At 40.7% G+C, this 16,379-nt stretch overlaps 1 protein-coding gene across 1 annotated transcript in view; it reads left to right on the top strand.

The window, feature by feature from the left end:
• Nucleotides 1–11,669, top strand: part of RCBTB1 (RCC1 and BTB domain containing protein 1) — a 56,268-nt gene extending 44,599 nt beyond the window's left edge. Inside the window, 3 exon segments of the mRNA XM_043994828.1 lie at nt 370–521; nt 1,051–1,181; nt 9,296–11,669. Coding sequence (XP_043850763.1) covers nt 370–521; nt 1,051–1,181; nt 9,296–9,436 — 424 coding nt within the window. The 3' untranslated portion in view covers nt 9,437–11,669.
• The last annotated feature ends 4,710 nt before the right edge of the window (nt 11,670–16,379 follow it).

Raw genomic sequence — 16,379 nt, 5'->3', positions numbered from 1 at the left:
CAGGTACTCCTGAATCCAGGGCCGGTGCTTTATCCACTGTGCCACCTAGCCGCCCCCCTTTTTCTTCCCTTTTGATTATTAACTGTACCATGTGAAAAGGACTTTAAAGAGACAGGGTACCTTACAGGGTGGTGGGGGTGGGGGTGGTAAATCAGCCCATAGGGAAGTCATTTTATATGTCTTTTCCATAAAGAGTGGCATCAAGGCCAGTGACAAGATTACTGAGATGCATGTCTGAGTGGGATGTGAAGCTTAAGTAAAGATTCCAAACTGAAAAGGAAGGGCTTTAAGGCTACTTTTCATGTTTCATCTGTTTGATTCTCTCCCCATCCCCCTTTTGGTCAGTTAACTTTGTTTTTGTCTTTTCAGGTGCGAACATTTTCGAACTATGTTCCAATCTTACTGGAATGAGGACATGAAAGAGGTGATAGAAATAGACCAGTTTTCTTACCCAGTGTATCGTGCCTTTCTTCAGTACCTTTACACAGACACAGTTGACTTGCCACCTGAAGATGCTATAGGTACATCATCTGGGTTTGGTCTATTTAAGGTGTATGATACTTTCTTGTGGGTATTGTATTGTATATCTTTGAGATAGGTAAAGCTTAAGTTGAATTTTTTTTTATTCTCAAATTAGCCTTACGTTTTGAAGTAAACTTCTCTTTAAAAAATTAGTATTTTGGAATTGTTGATGCTATTAATGTTATTAAACACTGAGCTAATGGTCATATTTAAATATAGATGTGGGCTCATTAATTCTAGAGTCCAAAATAGCTAATTCAGATTTAGGCCAGTTATGGTGGCAGTAGGGATTAGGGGAGGAATATCTGAAACCATGTTTAAAAAAAGGGAGGAGAAAAATGTTTCCTTGCTTTGGAGAAACTATACAGTTTGCTTGGGGCAGAGAGGTGGGAAGGGATTGGAAGAGCTTTTATGTTTAAACTGCCCTTTGAAGTATCCTGCTGACTTGCCTCTGTTCAGTTAAAAAAATTAAATAGAAGCATGGATTGTAATGGACTTGATTAATTCCTTCCCCACCTTTCATTTTAGGTCTTTTGGATTTGGCTACATCTTACTGTGAAAATAGATTGAAAAAACTTTGTCAGCATATCATCAAACGCGGGATTACTGTGGAGAATGCCTTTTCATTGCTCTCTGCTGCAGTCAGATACGATGCAGAGGTAACCTCACAGGGAACCTTGAGCTCCTAGTGTGGCGACTGGTGTGTTTTCCCCTTCTTCTGCTGGGTATGGGACTGAGAAGCATGATGGGGCAGCCTTGTTTTAGCACTAGGGGTCAGAAAAACTCAATTCATCAACTGCTTACTAGCTAATAAATTCAGCCTTGTTTCATTGTGGCATGAATAATTTTGATTTGCTCTCTAGAATTGATTTATTTAGAATGTTTTCCATCTCCTTTCACCTTTAACCAAAAAGAGAATAACAAATAGTGACCTACAGAGAGACCATTGTATGGTAGATTGAGGCACAAAATGTCTGGCTTGAGCCAATTAAATGGCAGTACATTTGAGATGCAAGATCTGCTTGTAGTACAACATGCATATAGTGCTAGATCACACCTGCCCCAAGCATGAGCCCTATTTGTGAATCTGTTTTTCCCTCTAAAAATACTTTGTCACTGTCTAATTATATGACTGATTAACTACTTTTTAAAGAATTTGCTGTGAGTTAGTTTTTAGGCTTTGTAGCAGACAGGCTCCTGTATTACATTGGTTGTTTATAATGAGAGAAAACTAAGAATAATTATCTGGAGGGTAAAATAGTTTCTTTTTCATTTGTAATACTAAAAGTATTTTTAAAACCATTCTTGTGCAGCTGTTTTTCCTTATATTTGGGGTCACAGTATAATAGAGCTAGAAGGGCCCTAACAGATCATGTGGGTCAACTCCCTCAATTTATAGAAGAGACAGCTGAAGCCCAGAGAGAGTGACTTGCCCAAGGTCATACCTCTCATTAAGCAATTCTTCATTATTCTATTTAGAAGCAGTTGAGTTCTGACATGAGTAAAATGCTGAGTTCCATGAAAAACCTGCATGGGGTAACTCTAAAGATACCAAACATTGTGTGGCAGTGGCCAGAAACATGTAGCAGAAGAAAAAATTCACATTTGACATCTTTGTCAGCATTGTCCCCTGCACTTTAAAACGTGGTCATATTTAGGTTTTATTCTTTTTATATTGTTTTATAAGTATTTTGATGTTTCAGTATGGCTGACTTTCAAGTCTTAAAATGGGTGGAGCCACCACCAAATCCAGTAGTTTTCCATAAAAAATAAAGCTTTCACTAGAATGCCTTAGGTAGCATTTCTTTTATGCAGTATTTGCCATTCAAAATTCAAGTCATTATGCCAAAAAGTAACCTGTTTGTTGTGTATGTTCATTATATGATAGGAAGCCTTTGCTGACTGTGAAAACTTAATTTCAAAACTCTTCATGTAAACTCAGCTGTGACACAACAGGTCTCTCCCCTTCTACTTTTTTTTGGAGGGGAAGAGACGGAGCATCAAAAGTTTGACAAGGCAGGAAGAAAGAACCTAAATAACTAGTATATTTATATTTTCATTCCCATATAATTAACTGCTGTGGCTCCTCTTTTATACAGTTGGTAAGAAAATTTTGAAGTAAATGTGTGCAAATAAAATGGATGTGATATATTGAAGGGAGTTCTTATGCTGTAGGCTCTCAACCATCATGAAATCCAATAAAAACTGGGAGCAAAACACGCCCTCTAGAAGGTCTTAATCATTATTGTAAAATCTACAAAGTATTCTTTAAAAAAATTTTTTTTTCTTTTTTATGATCAAGGAATTTTGGGGTTAAGCGTATATCTAAAACTTAGGAAAACCATATGGATGAAGCTGGATAATGGATATAAGAATATAGAACATCCCTTCATTTCTCTGGCTTCCTTGTACTATTGGGATGTTAGGCATCGGAACAATCTCTACTTATTTTTCTGCTTAAGAACTTGTTCCTTAAGGTATTATGGGATCTTAGATCTAGGGCTTGGAAGGGGCCTTAGGGACTAGGTAGTTGAAACCCCCTTATTTTACAGATGAGGAAACTGAGGCCCAAGGAGGTGATATGACTTGTCCAAGGTCTCATACGTAGTAAGAATTGGGTAGGATTTGAATACAGGTCCTGAGTCCAGAGCCAGTGTTCTTTTTGCTGTTCCATGGTATCTCCACAGGTTTTGCTTTCAGTAGACAGGAAGACATAAGAGTTTGTTCAGAGATCTTGAGTCCTTCTTCCCTCCATTTGCTTGGGATCTGTGTATTGAAAATTCTCGCCCTTGACCTAGGTGGTCCAGCTTTTTTTCCTCCCCTTTCAAAGAGACAGATGCCTGGTTTTCACATGACCATCTTGATTTACTATGTCTGCATATGGGAGATGAACTCCACAAAGAAGAGTTGAGGTCACTCTGACCCAAAATATCTTTTCTTTTATTATGATGTCTCATGCTTTGGAAGGGATTAGAGTTGCAGTTTTTCACCTTTTATTTTATGGTATTTAAAAAATAGCCACTCAATGGTTCTTGGCTTAGTTACTAGTCAGTTGTTAGTGGACCAAGGATATGCTTCCATTGTTCTTGTCCATACATGCGTGTGGTTTTTCCAAGCCCTCTCCAAGATACTTGAGTGCTAAAAGTCTCAACAGTTAATTGTTTTAGTTTTTGATACAAGTTTTCGATATTTAGTTTTAGATATAAGGGGGAAAGGATTTAAGATTGAGGTCAGGACTTCAGTGTGGTTAAGCTACTGGCTATTTAATGGGAGCCGACTACTCTGAGCACTAGAGACTGAAAATGTTGTACAGTTTTTCTTGTTTTCTAGATAAAGGAAAAATCGTTTTGCTTTAATGATCCAGAATGTTTTGAGTAATTTAGGAAATGAAATCAGGCTGTAGAAATGGTAAAAGCAGAGAAGGGTCTAAATTATTTGACAGTACAGAAAATTTTGTTGTAATGTGTTTAGATTTGGAAGAAAATTGTAAATTTGTATGTCAGTATATTTTAAATGAAAGCTTTTTTATCCCTCCTGGAAGTCACCAAGGTAAATCTGACATAGCTTTCCCAGCGTCTAGTATAGTGGTCTGGACACATTAAAGTCCCATATGAATCAATGATTTTATCTATTTGCATGGGGCCTTTTATAACTCTTTCCACTGTGACATCAATATAAGGTTAGTTTGTGTTTCTTAAAGTATCAGAAGAGCCAATAAGGTAGTCCAGGAGCTCAAGAATGACAAGGTTTTCCAGAGCTAAAACAGAGTCTGTGTCATGAATCCTGAGGACAGTGTTAGAGCAAGGCCCCACTATAGTATTCCTACTATGGCTGCTTCCTTCATTGTAGAAAAACCCTGCAGCAGGTTATAAATGCATCAACTTTTATCTCAAACTTTTAAAAAATGAACATGGTTTCCTTGTCCTTGGAACTTCAAGTATGATACTTCCTCCAACTTTCAGGAGGTTTTGTGTATTGCTGTGCTTTATCAAAAGCAGGCTCTCTTGTTTGGATAAGCATTACCCTGGTGCCTTTTTAAGGCAAGAGGGAAGATCTGGTCATTTCTAAATCTTAAATGAAGAGATAATGCTTATAAATATGGAACCATCTTCACCATCAGCACCCCAACTCTCTGTCTCTCCCCCTGCCTCTAAGAAAAAAATTATACCAGCAGAAGAAGGACGTTTATTTCATTCATATGTCAGTAGCCAACAGGCTTACAAGGGAACAGTTCCTAGGTGATTCATCTTTTGTTCTCCCTATGCCACAAGGATGTGCTGCTCTAAGTGTTCCAACAATCTACTTTCTGTTCCAAAGGTATTAATGATTCTTTCTCTTTAATAGTATCGTAAGTTACCCTTATAATGAATCTCCCAAATAAAATGAAATCTATTGGGAATTAAGATCCACATTTTCATGATTCTGCAGTATACATGCTAGAAACTTTTTTCTTAAATTCCAGAACACAGAAAAACCCCCAGCACTTAAGATGAATGGTCTGGGGAGGGGAGGGGGAGAGGAGTGAAGAGAGGGCAAACTAGTATGAACTGTTTAACACTTTAAAATGCAGACAAGAATGAGGCTTTTAAAAAGGTTACCAAATGTAAAGGTTCTTAGGAATTTATTTTTAACAGTTTCATTCTGTGCTGAAGAATATGGAGACATGATTCCTTCAAGTAGAAGAAGCTAACTTCCTGAAAGAGTCTGTCTGTGAATTTCCTTGGCAGGCTTGCCTGCCTTCCTTCCTTCCTTCCTTCCTTCCTTCCTTCCTTCCTTCCTTCCTTCCTTCCTTCCTTCCTTCCTTCCTTCCTTCCTTCCTTCCTTCCTTTCCTCCCTCCCTCCCTCCTTCCTTCCTTCCTTCCTTTCCTCCCTCCCTCCTTCCTTCCTTCCTTCCTTCCTTCCTTCCTTCCTTCCTTCCTTCCTTCCTTCCTTCCTTCCTTCCTTCCTTCCTTCCTGCCTGCCTGCCTGCCTGCCTGCCTGCCTGCCTGCCTGCCTGCCTGCCTGCCTGCCTGCCTGCCTGCCTGCCTGCCTGCCTGCCTGCCTGCCTTCCTTCCTTCCTTCCTTCCTTCCTTCCTTCCTTCCTTCCTTCCTTCCTTCCTTCCTTCCTTCCTTCCTTCCTTCCTTCCTTCCTTTCCTCCCTCCCTCCCTCCTTCCTTCCTTCCTTCCTTTCCTCCCTCCCTCCTTCCTTCCTTCCTTCCTTCCTTCCTTCCTTCCTTCCTTCCTTCCTTCCTTCCTTTCCTCCCTCCCTCCCTCCTTCCTTCCTTCCTTCCTTTCCTCCCTCCCTCCTTCCTTCCTTCCTTCCTTCCTTCCTTCCTTCCTTCCTTCCTTCCTTCCTTCCTTCCTTCCTCCTTCCTTCTCTCCCTCCCTCCTTCCTTCCTTTCCTCCCTCCCTCCCTCCTTCCTTCCTTCCTTCCTTTCCTCCCTCCTTCCTTCCTTCCTTCCTTCCTTCCTTCCTTCCTTCCTTCCTTCCTTCCTTCCTTCCTTCCTTCCTTCCTTCCTTCCTTCCTTCCTTCCTTCCTTCCTTCCTTCCTTCCTTCCTTCCTTCCTTCCTTCCTTCCTTTCCTCCCTCCCTCCCTCCCTCCCTCCCTCCCTCCCTCCTTCCTTCCTTCCTTCCTTCCTTCCTTCCTTCCTTCCTTCCTTCCTTCCTTCCTTCCTTCCTTCCTTCCTTCCTTCCTTCCTTCCTTCCTTCCTTCCTTCCTTCCTTCCTTCCTTCCTTCCTTCCTTCCTTCCTTCCTTCCTTCCTTCCTTTCCTCCCTCCCTCCCTCCTTCCTTCCTTCCTTCCTTTCCTCCCTCCCTCCTTCCTTCCTTCCTTCCTTCCTTCCTTCCTTCCTTCCTTCCTTCCTTCCTTCCTTCCTTCCTTCCTTCCTTCCTTCCTTCCTTCCTCCCTCCCTCCCTCCCTCCCTCCCTCCCTCCTTCCCTCCCTCCCTCCTTCCTTCCTTCCTTCCTTTCCTCCCTCCCTCCTCCCTCCCTCCCTCCCTCCCTCCCTCCCTCCCTCCTTCCTTCCTTCCTTCCTCCCTCCCTCCCTCCCTCCCTCCCTCCCTCCCTCCCTCCCTCCTTCCTTCCTTCCTTCCAGCTTTTATCCACATGGTCATGAATTCTCAGTCAGTGTAATTCGAGTTGATGAGGGTTTTACTGAACTAGAAATTCAGCTTACTCTTTTTACCATTGGAAATTACACAAGTCAGACTTAGCATTTTAAAAAAGAAACCCATCTTTTAAAAAAATGACAGAATTTGGAAAATAGCTTTCAAATAAATGACTGAGGAGAACTACCACATTTGGAGCTTAATCCATGAGTTATAAGTCTGTCTGGAAAAACTTGCTTTCTATTTATGTGAGTCTATTTCTATTTCTATTTATATAGGAGAGGGCAACAGTCTCTCCTTGGAATGTGTTTCCAAACATCGTGTCATACATCTTTGGGAATCTCTCTTTTGGTGCTCTCATCGACTCCTTGGATTCAACTATCATCTCTATGCAGAGACTCCAAAGTCTATACCAGGGCCCCCTGCAGATCCATCAGTCCTCATTTCTCTTGCCAGCTCCTGTGATTTCAGTGATGTAGGGAACTGTCCTTGAGAAAACTCAGCAATGAACATCAATGGTTAACTTACAGATTTGTAGAGTGTTGTTACCTTCACCAGAAGTTAAGGGACTTGCTCAAGGTCAGAAAGCCAGCACAAAGCAGAGGCTAGCCGTGAACTCTGGGTCATTCTGACTTCATGGAAGTCTTCCTGACTCTCTACTAGCCCTCTATGACTCCCTATGTTAACTTTATCTAGAACAATGATTTCTTTCCCTGTATGGGTGTTCTTCTACAGATGGAGAGTGTACATCATGTAGTTTGGCACTTAATCTACCTTATAATACATGGTGCTCGGCTTTGTATTCAACTGCACATCAACAATCAAATTATACTTCAGACCCTTGGATCCAGAGGTCCTCCTATTAATACTTGAGTAATTCTAGCCCAGAGTGCATTTGGTTTAGAAAAACCTGGCTTCAAGCATTGGTGAGCTAATACAAATAAGACTGTAGGGGACAAAAATAGCCAACACTGTTTTGGAGGCTATATTTACTGGGTAGGTTTCTGTGGTAAATGTATTGTTTTACCTATCAGCTAGGTCAGAGTGACCCTTTGAGGTATTTGCTGGGCCCTCAGTCAGGAGAAGGAGGAATATTTGCTGATCATTTCTTCAGCTCAGGACTCCTTTCTCTGCATTCTCCCCTTCCACCAGTACAGAATTCATAAAAATCAAGAGAGGGCTTATAAATATTCCAAATATTATCCCCTTTACTTAAAGGAAACTCAAAGTTTAGTGGCCCCTGGGTCACAGGGTAGCACAACTAGCTGGGCAAGAGATGGTGGTGGTCATTATACAGTTTGTAATTCAGATTTGTGGTGTGCATTGTGTAGTTTTGTTTTTGTATGCATGCCTAGATTCTGTCATTTATGGAAATAAAACTTTTTTTTAAAAGTTGAAAGGTAGGGGCAGCTAGGTGGCACAATGGATAAAGCACCGGCCCTGGATTCAGGAGGACCTGAATTCAAATCCAGCCTCAGACACTTGACCCTTACTAGTTGTGTGACCCTGGGCAAGTCACTTAACTCTCATTGTCACACACACACACACACACACAAATTTTTTTTAAAAAGTTGAAAGGTTCCTCATTATAGGTCATGGGATCATAGATCTAGACAGAAAGAAAGCTGAGAAGCCATCTAGTCCAAGCCCCTAATTTGACATATGTGGAAAGTGAGGAGGTTTGGTGCCTTGCCCAAGGTCATGTAAGTAGTAGGTGTCAGAAGCAGGATTCTAGGCCTCTCAGAAAGTATAAGTTCCTTTGAGATAATTCCTCTGAAATGGCCTGTGGTAATTACTACTTATCTGAGAGCTACAATCATTCTCAAAGTGTACCTTTTTGAAAATCATCCATCCTAGGAGCTTTACTTTTTGAGGTTTGAGAAAACTAAAGCCTGAGGGTCAGCTAGGTGGCACAGTAGATAAAGCACTGGCTCTGGATTCAGGAGGACCTGAGTTCAAAACTGGTCTCTGACACTTGATACTTACTAGCTGTGTGACCCTGGGCAAGTCACTTAACCCTCATTGCCTCACCCCCACCCCCCCAAAAAAAAAAAGAAAAGAAAACTAAAGCCTTTTCATTCAGGGGTATCTAAAAGTGAAAGTTAGGTAGGTGCATAATACATTTTTTTGTTTTGTTTTGGGTTTTTTTGCGGGGCAATGGGGGTTAAGTGATTTGCCCAGGGTCACACAGCTGGTGTCAAGTGTCTGAGGTTGGATTTGAACTCAGGTCCTCCTGAATCCAGGGCTGCTCTATCCACTGCACCACCTAGCTGCCCCCCATAATACATTTTTAACCACCACTTTCAGAATGCTTGTGTCTTCATTTGTGTATTTTCCACATTCCTTTCTTAGTAAAAACTTTATTTCTCTCCTCTCTTCTCTTGATTGAAGGAAGACTTGAGTGCCTTTCCCAAGTTGAGTGTTCTTTTGATAACTGAGGAGAAAATGTTTATCTAGTATGATGTCTCTGACAGAGTTTTTCCACAACAAATTAGATCAAACGAACAGTCTTTTGAATAAAATCGTGTTTTATTTGCTGTCCCTTCTTCTGCCATATGCATTTGGTCCCTTGTGTGCCTACCTATTTTAAAATTAGTTTCAGGCCTTCTTTGGGGAGGTAAGGGAGAAGAATTAGTTCAACTAAAGCTAATAAAAAGGCCTCTTGTTTTTATTTTTGTGTGTGTCTAGGATTTAGAAGAATTCTGCTTTAAGTTTTGCGTCAATCATTTGACAGAAGTTACACAGACTGCAGCATTTTGGCAAATGGATGGCCCTCTACTAAAGGAATTCATTGCTAAGGCCAGTAAATGTGGAGCCTTTAAGAACTGAAGCATATGGCTGTGAGTTGTGTGCGTGCGTGTGTGTGTGTGTGTGTGTTCATATGTGCATGTGTGTGTGCGTGTGTGCGTGCGTGTGTGTGTGTGTGTGTATGTGTGTGCTGTGTTTTCTCTAGGGCATTATTACTGATATGCCCAGTGTGTGCCCTAGAGGCTAATGTAATTCTGCAGGTAAAAAAACAAATGAAAACAAAAAACAACCAAACTGTATTTCACTCCAGAGAGGAGTCTCTGCATAGAAACTCATGAAGAATGTACTGTTTTCTCTCTACTCTTTCGACCAACTCCTGTTGCCAGACTTGCACGTTTTTTAAAGGGTGACCTTTTCTCACATTTTGACTGGAACATTGGGAAGGGATGAAAGTTTGCTGTTGCTTCAGTTCCAAAGAGAACCCATGCCTGAAGAGTGGAAGTCTAGAGCTAGGAAGCCATATGTTTGGTTTTCAGAGCACTAACCCCTTGGTGCCAGGCTTGGAGATGTTTCACAAAATGTTAGAATTTTTCATTAATACGGGACCTCTGGATTTATTTAACTCCTGTGGGCTAACAGGTAACATATCTCTGGTTGAGGTGCTGCACGAGTTGTGATTCCGGTGGGATTACTATGAAGGAACAATTGGGGTTGCTCAGGCTTCTTTGTCTATGTTATCATGCATTTGTTTTCCCTGTCTAGTATATGAAAAAAAATTTGTTTTTATAAGTGCTTAAAGGAAACTATGCAGTCTACAAAACATATGTGAAATGTAACTTACAGAGGTAGACGACAAGGATTTTAGGAGCTCTTAAGATATAAAAACACAAAGCATGGTAACTTTTGAACTAACTTTGAAATGATGGATGAGACTGCTTTTGGAAGGTTGGAGCTATTAGTCATATTAGTAAATCCTCTCTCAACTAGGGCTACCACCTTCCCCCTCCCTCGAGGGCCCTCTGTTTTTGGATAACATTTTTATCTTATTGAAGTGGTGCATATTTACACTTAATTGTTTTTAATTTCTAATATAAATATGGCTTGTAAAGGAAAATAATCATACCCTCTGTACTTTCAGAAATCCTCTTGCTTTCCCAGCCACCAGGTGTAATCATTAATCTTCCTCCTCAGTTCAGTAAACACATAGGTAGGTGCATGGCCTCAGGCAAGGGGCCCGTTAAAGAACCTTAGGCCTCCTAGGAACTTGAGCATTCTTTACTGCATCAGAAAAGAGGAGGCAGTTCTTGAGAACCCGTTGTCTTGAAAGGCTTAATGTAGTTTTTCCTTGATCTATTTTATCTGATCCAAATACTCTGGCCATTTGTCAGATTAAATTCTGAACTCAGACACATTCTGTGGATTTCCCACCCATTATTGCCCATGTGCAGGATTATTATTTTTTTTCAATGTAGCATTTTATTTAAGTAGGAACTCTGTTATTTCTGTTATAATTATAAAATATTTTACTTTTAGTTAGTATTAGGACAAATAAGGAAGCTGCTGAATGGATATATCTAAATACATATATATATACATGCATGTATGTGTGTGTGTGTGTGTGTGTATATATATATGCACACACATATATAATTGTTCATTGCTTTTAAAAAGGGAACTTTTTTTAAACTTCCAACCTACAGGAATTCCTTTCCAAAGTCTTACCCAGTTCTCTTGCTCTGTTGTTAAGTTAGAGGGTTTTTTGGGTGGGAGGAGGGAGGTGAAGCAAAGTTTTCCTCTTTAGTGGAGCCCCAGAATTTTGGAGGTAGACAGAAATTAGTCTTTACTCAAACAGTAGTTTCATATGAAACTGCAGCTGCTATTTTTAGCAATTGTTGGTTAATTTTAAAAGTGAGGCCAAAAAGTTAGTATTCAGTGACATGTTAAATAAATGCAAACATAGACACTCAGCCCTCCCTTTCTTGACCATGCAGATGGGCTTTTGTTGCAAGTGACTAGAGTCCATGGATTTCTAGGTAAGAATTAATTGTGCAATATGATGGGGATTGGGAAAAGCACACTAATTTATTGATTGCCAGTACTAGAGTAGGCAGTGTATGTAATAAATGCCACTACTCAGTGGATTTACAATCTGAATAAAACAAAATTTTGAGTATCTGTTAGAGACAATAGCTCTTCAAATTGTTTATCATCTTCAAATAAGAACTGGGGTTCTTGTACTTGAAAATTTTCATTCTCATCATTTCTGATTTAGTCCATATAAATGGATAAAAGTGAAATTAAAAAGTCAAAATTACTGAGTGCCTCATGAAATCACTGAGTAATTGGGGGTGTGGGGTAGTAGAGTATGGAGCGATTAGGGCTAGTGAGTCCTTGAAGAGTCCTTCAAGCATCTTTTCCCCCCTTTAAATATTACCACAGTGGTGGTGTCTCTCCTCCTACTGACCCTTGTCATTGATCCCAGTAGGAAACAAAAACCATTTAAATAAAGGAATTGATTTTTGCAAATAATATGAAAATAGAAACCAAAGTGTTCACATTTCTTAAAGCAGCCCTAAGTGTACTCTTGAACTTCTTAGCAAAGCGATATTTGATACAGTAAGTAGTATGTAGGTGTTATTGTATTTATGTAATGTTTAGGATGCCATGTTAATAATAAAGCAATCTGTTAACAATGGGCGTGTAGAGTTTTTAATGTTGTGATCCACAGGTGAGAATGTAAGCGGCCTCCACTGGGACTCCTGGATTCAGTCATGACGCTGCCACCCCTGAATTTTTTCTAGATGTGAAAATACCCGATATTGAGTATTGCCTGTGCACAGAGCAACAGACAGAATGTTCTGCGAGGTGCTGATGTGACCGGAGCTGGGTGAGGTTAAACTTAGACTGTTTCCTGAAGGAGATCATTGTGTATTGCTAGGAAGATCAGAGATGCTTTCCCACCAAACCAAGTGTGGAAGGGGATGGCACGAGCAAAGGTTCAGAGAAATGAAATCGTTCCCTGCTCAGAATTGACATGGATCAAGTTGTACTGGTTGGAGAGGAGAGCACCAATCCTTCCCTTCCCCTGACCCTTCTCTCCCAATCTTTGCCATTTTGCTCCTTTTTCACAGCCAGACTCTCAGAAAAAGCTGTCTATGCTTGTTGCCTCCATTTTCATCCATCACTTTTCCATTCAGCTGCTATCCCTGTTTTAAAATTGAAGTTGCTTGCTTCATGCTTCCAAAATCAGAAGCCTTTTCTTAACTCCTTATTCTTGACCTCTTTAGCGCTTCACTCTGGTGCCTCTTCCTTGGTGGTTTTGTTGTTGTACACCTCTGTCCTGGGTCTCCTGGTACTTTGTCTGGCTACTCTTTAGTCTCTTTTATTGCATTGTCATCATGCACGTCTTGCTCTCTGTGTGGGTGTACTGGGGCTCTCCTCTCCTTAGCAGGAGTTTTAAACCTGGGGTTCTTGAATTTGTTTACCTTTTAAAAATATTAGCATAATTGGTTTTCTTTGTAATTCTACATGTTTTGTTTTATTCATCTAAAAACATCCCAAGAAGGGATCCATGGGCCTCTCCAGACTCCCCAAAAGGGTCTGGGTCCAAGACACAAAAAAGGCTAAGAACCTTTGCACTGTAGCATCTCTTCATGATCTCATCAGGCCCCCTGAATTCAGCCATCATCTCTAGGCAGGTGACTCCCAGATCAACATAGGGAGTCTTCTGTCTTCTCAGCACCAGTCCCGCCACGTCACTAGCTGCGTATTGGGCATCTCCACTTGGATACCTCACAGGCAGATGCTTCAGCTTCAGCATGCCTAAAGTAGAATCTGTCATCTTTCCCCTTCAATTCTTCTAGTCACTCAAGTTCACAATCTAGGAATCATCTTTGATGTACACTCTCATTTCCCATAGCCAGTCCCTTGTGAGGTCTGGATGATTCTACCACCACAGCATTTCTTGCTTCTATCCTGATACACACACCACAATTATGCATAATTCAGGCCTTCTTCTTCTCTGGTTTTTTGCAATTGTTTCCTAATTGTCCTGCCTCCCTCTGGTTTTTTCCTCCTTAGTCCATCCTGCATACAGCTGCTCAGTTGTGAGCCCCGAAGCATGCCCTCCTCTGTTTGAAAAGTTTCAGTGGCTCCCTTTTCCCTCTAGGATCAAATATAGACTTCTTTGGGGAGGGCATTTAAAGTCCTTTATAACCTGCTGCCTTATTCCACAGTCTTCCCCTCACATGCTTGATATTCCAGCCAAGCTGGCTGGCTTGCTATTCTCCATCAGTGATATTCCTTCTTCCACACTACTGCCTCTTGGGAACCCCTACATCCCTGAGAGCTCCTCTCAAGTGATGCCTCCTGCAAGAAATTTTCCTAATTTTCCCATTATTTGGTGCATTCTCCCCTCAAGTAATTTTGTATTTCTTTTGCATATATTTCATATTTACTTATTTTGTGTGTATGTTGTATTCCTTCAGTAGACTCTAAGCTTCTGGAGAGCCCCTGGGAGAATAGGTCCTCCTTCATTTGTATCTTTGTCTCCCCAGTACACATAACACAGGGCCTGGCCCTATAAAGTTCCCCTACAATAGGTATTTTTAATAAGTGAAGGCTAAATTGAGTGGAATCCTAGCTGGGAAGGTGTTTCAGTAAAGGTCTGCAACTGGAAGACCTGATTTCACGTCCCCAGCCCCACTCCAGACACTTACTAGTGTATGACCCTGGTCAAGTTACTTAACCTCTGTCTGCCTCAGTTTCCTTATCTGTAAGATGGGGCTAATACATCTCCCAGGGTTGTTGTGAAAGGAAAATGTGACAATATTTTTAAGGTGCTATTTGCAAACCTCATAAAGAACTATAGAAATACTAGCTGTTAGTAGTAGAAAGAACATTAGACTAGGAGTTGAAAGACCTGGATTCTTGTCCTGCTTCTGCTGTTAGTTGTCACTGTTGTTTCTGGACATCCATTTCTTCATAAAATAGTGGGTTGGACTAGGAGAATAGACCCCATATTAAAAACCTGGGGTCCACTGACAATTTTCAGGGGCAGCTAGGTGCTATAGTGGATAAAGCACTGGCCCTGGAGTCAGGAGGACCTGAGTTCAAATCTCACCTCAGATACTTACTAGCTGTGTGACCCTGGGCAAATCACTTAACCCCATAAACATCCAGGGCCATCTCCAGTCATCTTGATGTATATCTTGCCACTGGACCCAGATGGCTCTGGAGGAGGGAGTGAGGTTGGTGACCTTGCACAGCCCTCCCTCGCTTAAATCCAATTCAGTGCAAGTCATGACATCACCCTGATGTCATGGTTCTCTTTGAGAAGTAAGGACAAACAACAGCAACAACAGGGCGGGTTTGAATTTGGATGGGGAAACAGTTACATCTTTATTTCAGTAGAACTATTTATCTTTGTTAGCCTATATATATATATTTTTTTAATGAATTTTAAAACATTCTGAGGAGTCCATTGACTTCACCAGGTTCCCAAAGGAGTTCAGCCTCTTAAGGGATGTTTTAAAAAGCATTATTGGTTACTCTCATACCATGAATGATTGACATCACCACATTTAGCCACCCTACCACAGAAGCAACTTTCAGAATCTGAAGCAACGCATTAAAAACTTCACATACTCTTCTTCCATCCTGTCCTAATATATGTAAGCGTATCACTCAGCCCCACTTGTCTTTAAATAAACAACAAGCTTCTTATGAATTTAAGAATCATCAACAAACATTTCAAAAGACTCAAAATACAATTGTATGTGAAACTGCAAGTTTCTGCAAACATTTTCTTTTAGTATATATTAAACACAGTAATAATGAAACTGCCCTATTTCTGCCCCTTCTAAATTTAACCGTTTCATCTGTTTCTTAATGTTTTCTTGTTTCTTTTTTTTGCATCTTTATCACTACCCCTTAAACTAAGTGTAGTCAAGCAAGATAATGAACACACTGGCCACATCTAAAAAAAAAAAGGTGTATCTCATTCCCTGAACACCATGATAAAAGAAATAAAAAGCCTGCACATCATATTTTCAAGAAATCAGACATTAAATCTGCCCACATCTGATAGCACCAGAGGGCAAAATGAAGACAGAAAATCTACTGATCCCCTCCTAAAAGAAATCCCAAAAGGAAAAGTCCCAAGAATGTCATAGCCAAAATCCAGAACTCCTACATATGGGGGGGGGGGATACCATAAAAATCCCGAAATAAGCAGTTCAGAAACCAAGATGCCAGTCAGGTTCACAGAACACCTGGCAGCTTCCACTAAAAATGAAAGGTCTTGGGATACAAGAGTCTAAAAGGCATATAGACTTATAATCAAGAATAATAATCTTAGAAATCTGAGTATCATCCTACTGGGAAAACAAATGGATTTTAATGGAATAGAGGACTTTCAAGCATTTGTAATGAAAAGGGGGAAAGAAACAAATATCCATTCAGAGCTTTAATGTTTTCAAAGGGTACCAAGGGAGTTTAATAAGAAAAAGAGGGGGGGAAAAGAACTTGGAGGTGGATTGGTTCTGTTCTGTTTGGAGAGGGGAGAGAGAATGGAAAGTAGAAATACATTGAAGGGGAAAGGAGGAAGATAAGATTGAAACTTTCTATTTCTCATAATTGGGGGCTGTGAGAAGAAGAATGTAAAAAGATGGAGAAAGGGTAGGGGGAGTGGTCATCAGCTAAATCTCATTCAATTGTAGTGGACGAAGGAACATATACTGTTTGTTGCAGAAATACATCAAACTCAATGGGGAAATGGATAGAGATGGTAAGGAAAATTAAGAAGTATTAGGGAGAGGATAGTCAGAAGCAAGACAAATTTACTGATCCTCAAGTGGGGAGAGGAGGGAGGGTTCAAAAGAAAGAAAATAAAAGCCAAAATCTAGAATCTGAGGGGGTTGCCCATCCGTTGGGAGAAGGCTGAACACATTGTGAATATGCTGGAATACTATTGCAACATAATTGTGAAAGGCATTTTCAGAGAATTCTGGGTAGTAAGAATTGA

Source organism: Dromiciops gliroides, chromosome 3 (assembly GCF_019393635.1).
Source record: "Dromiciops gliroides isolate mDroGli1 chromosome 3, mDroGli1.pri, whole genome shotgun sequence".
Classification (NCBI taxonomy): domain Eukaryota; kingdom Metazoa; phylum Chordata; class Mammalia; order Microbiotheria; family Microbiotheriidae; genus Dromiciops; species Dromiciops gliroides.
This window is presented reverse-complemented; position numbering and strand designations above follow the sequence as displayed.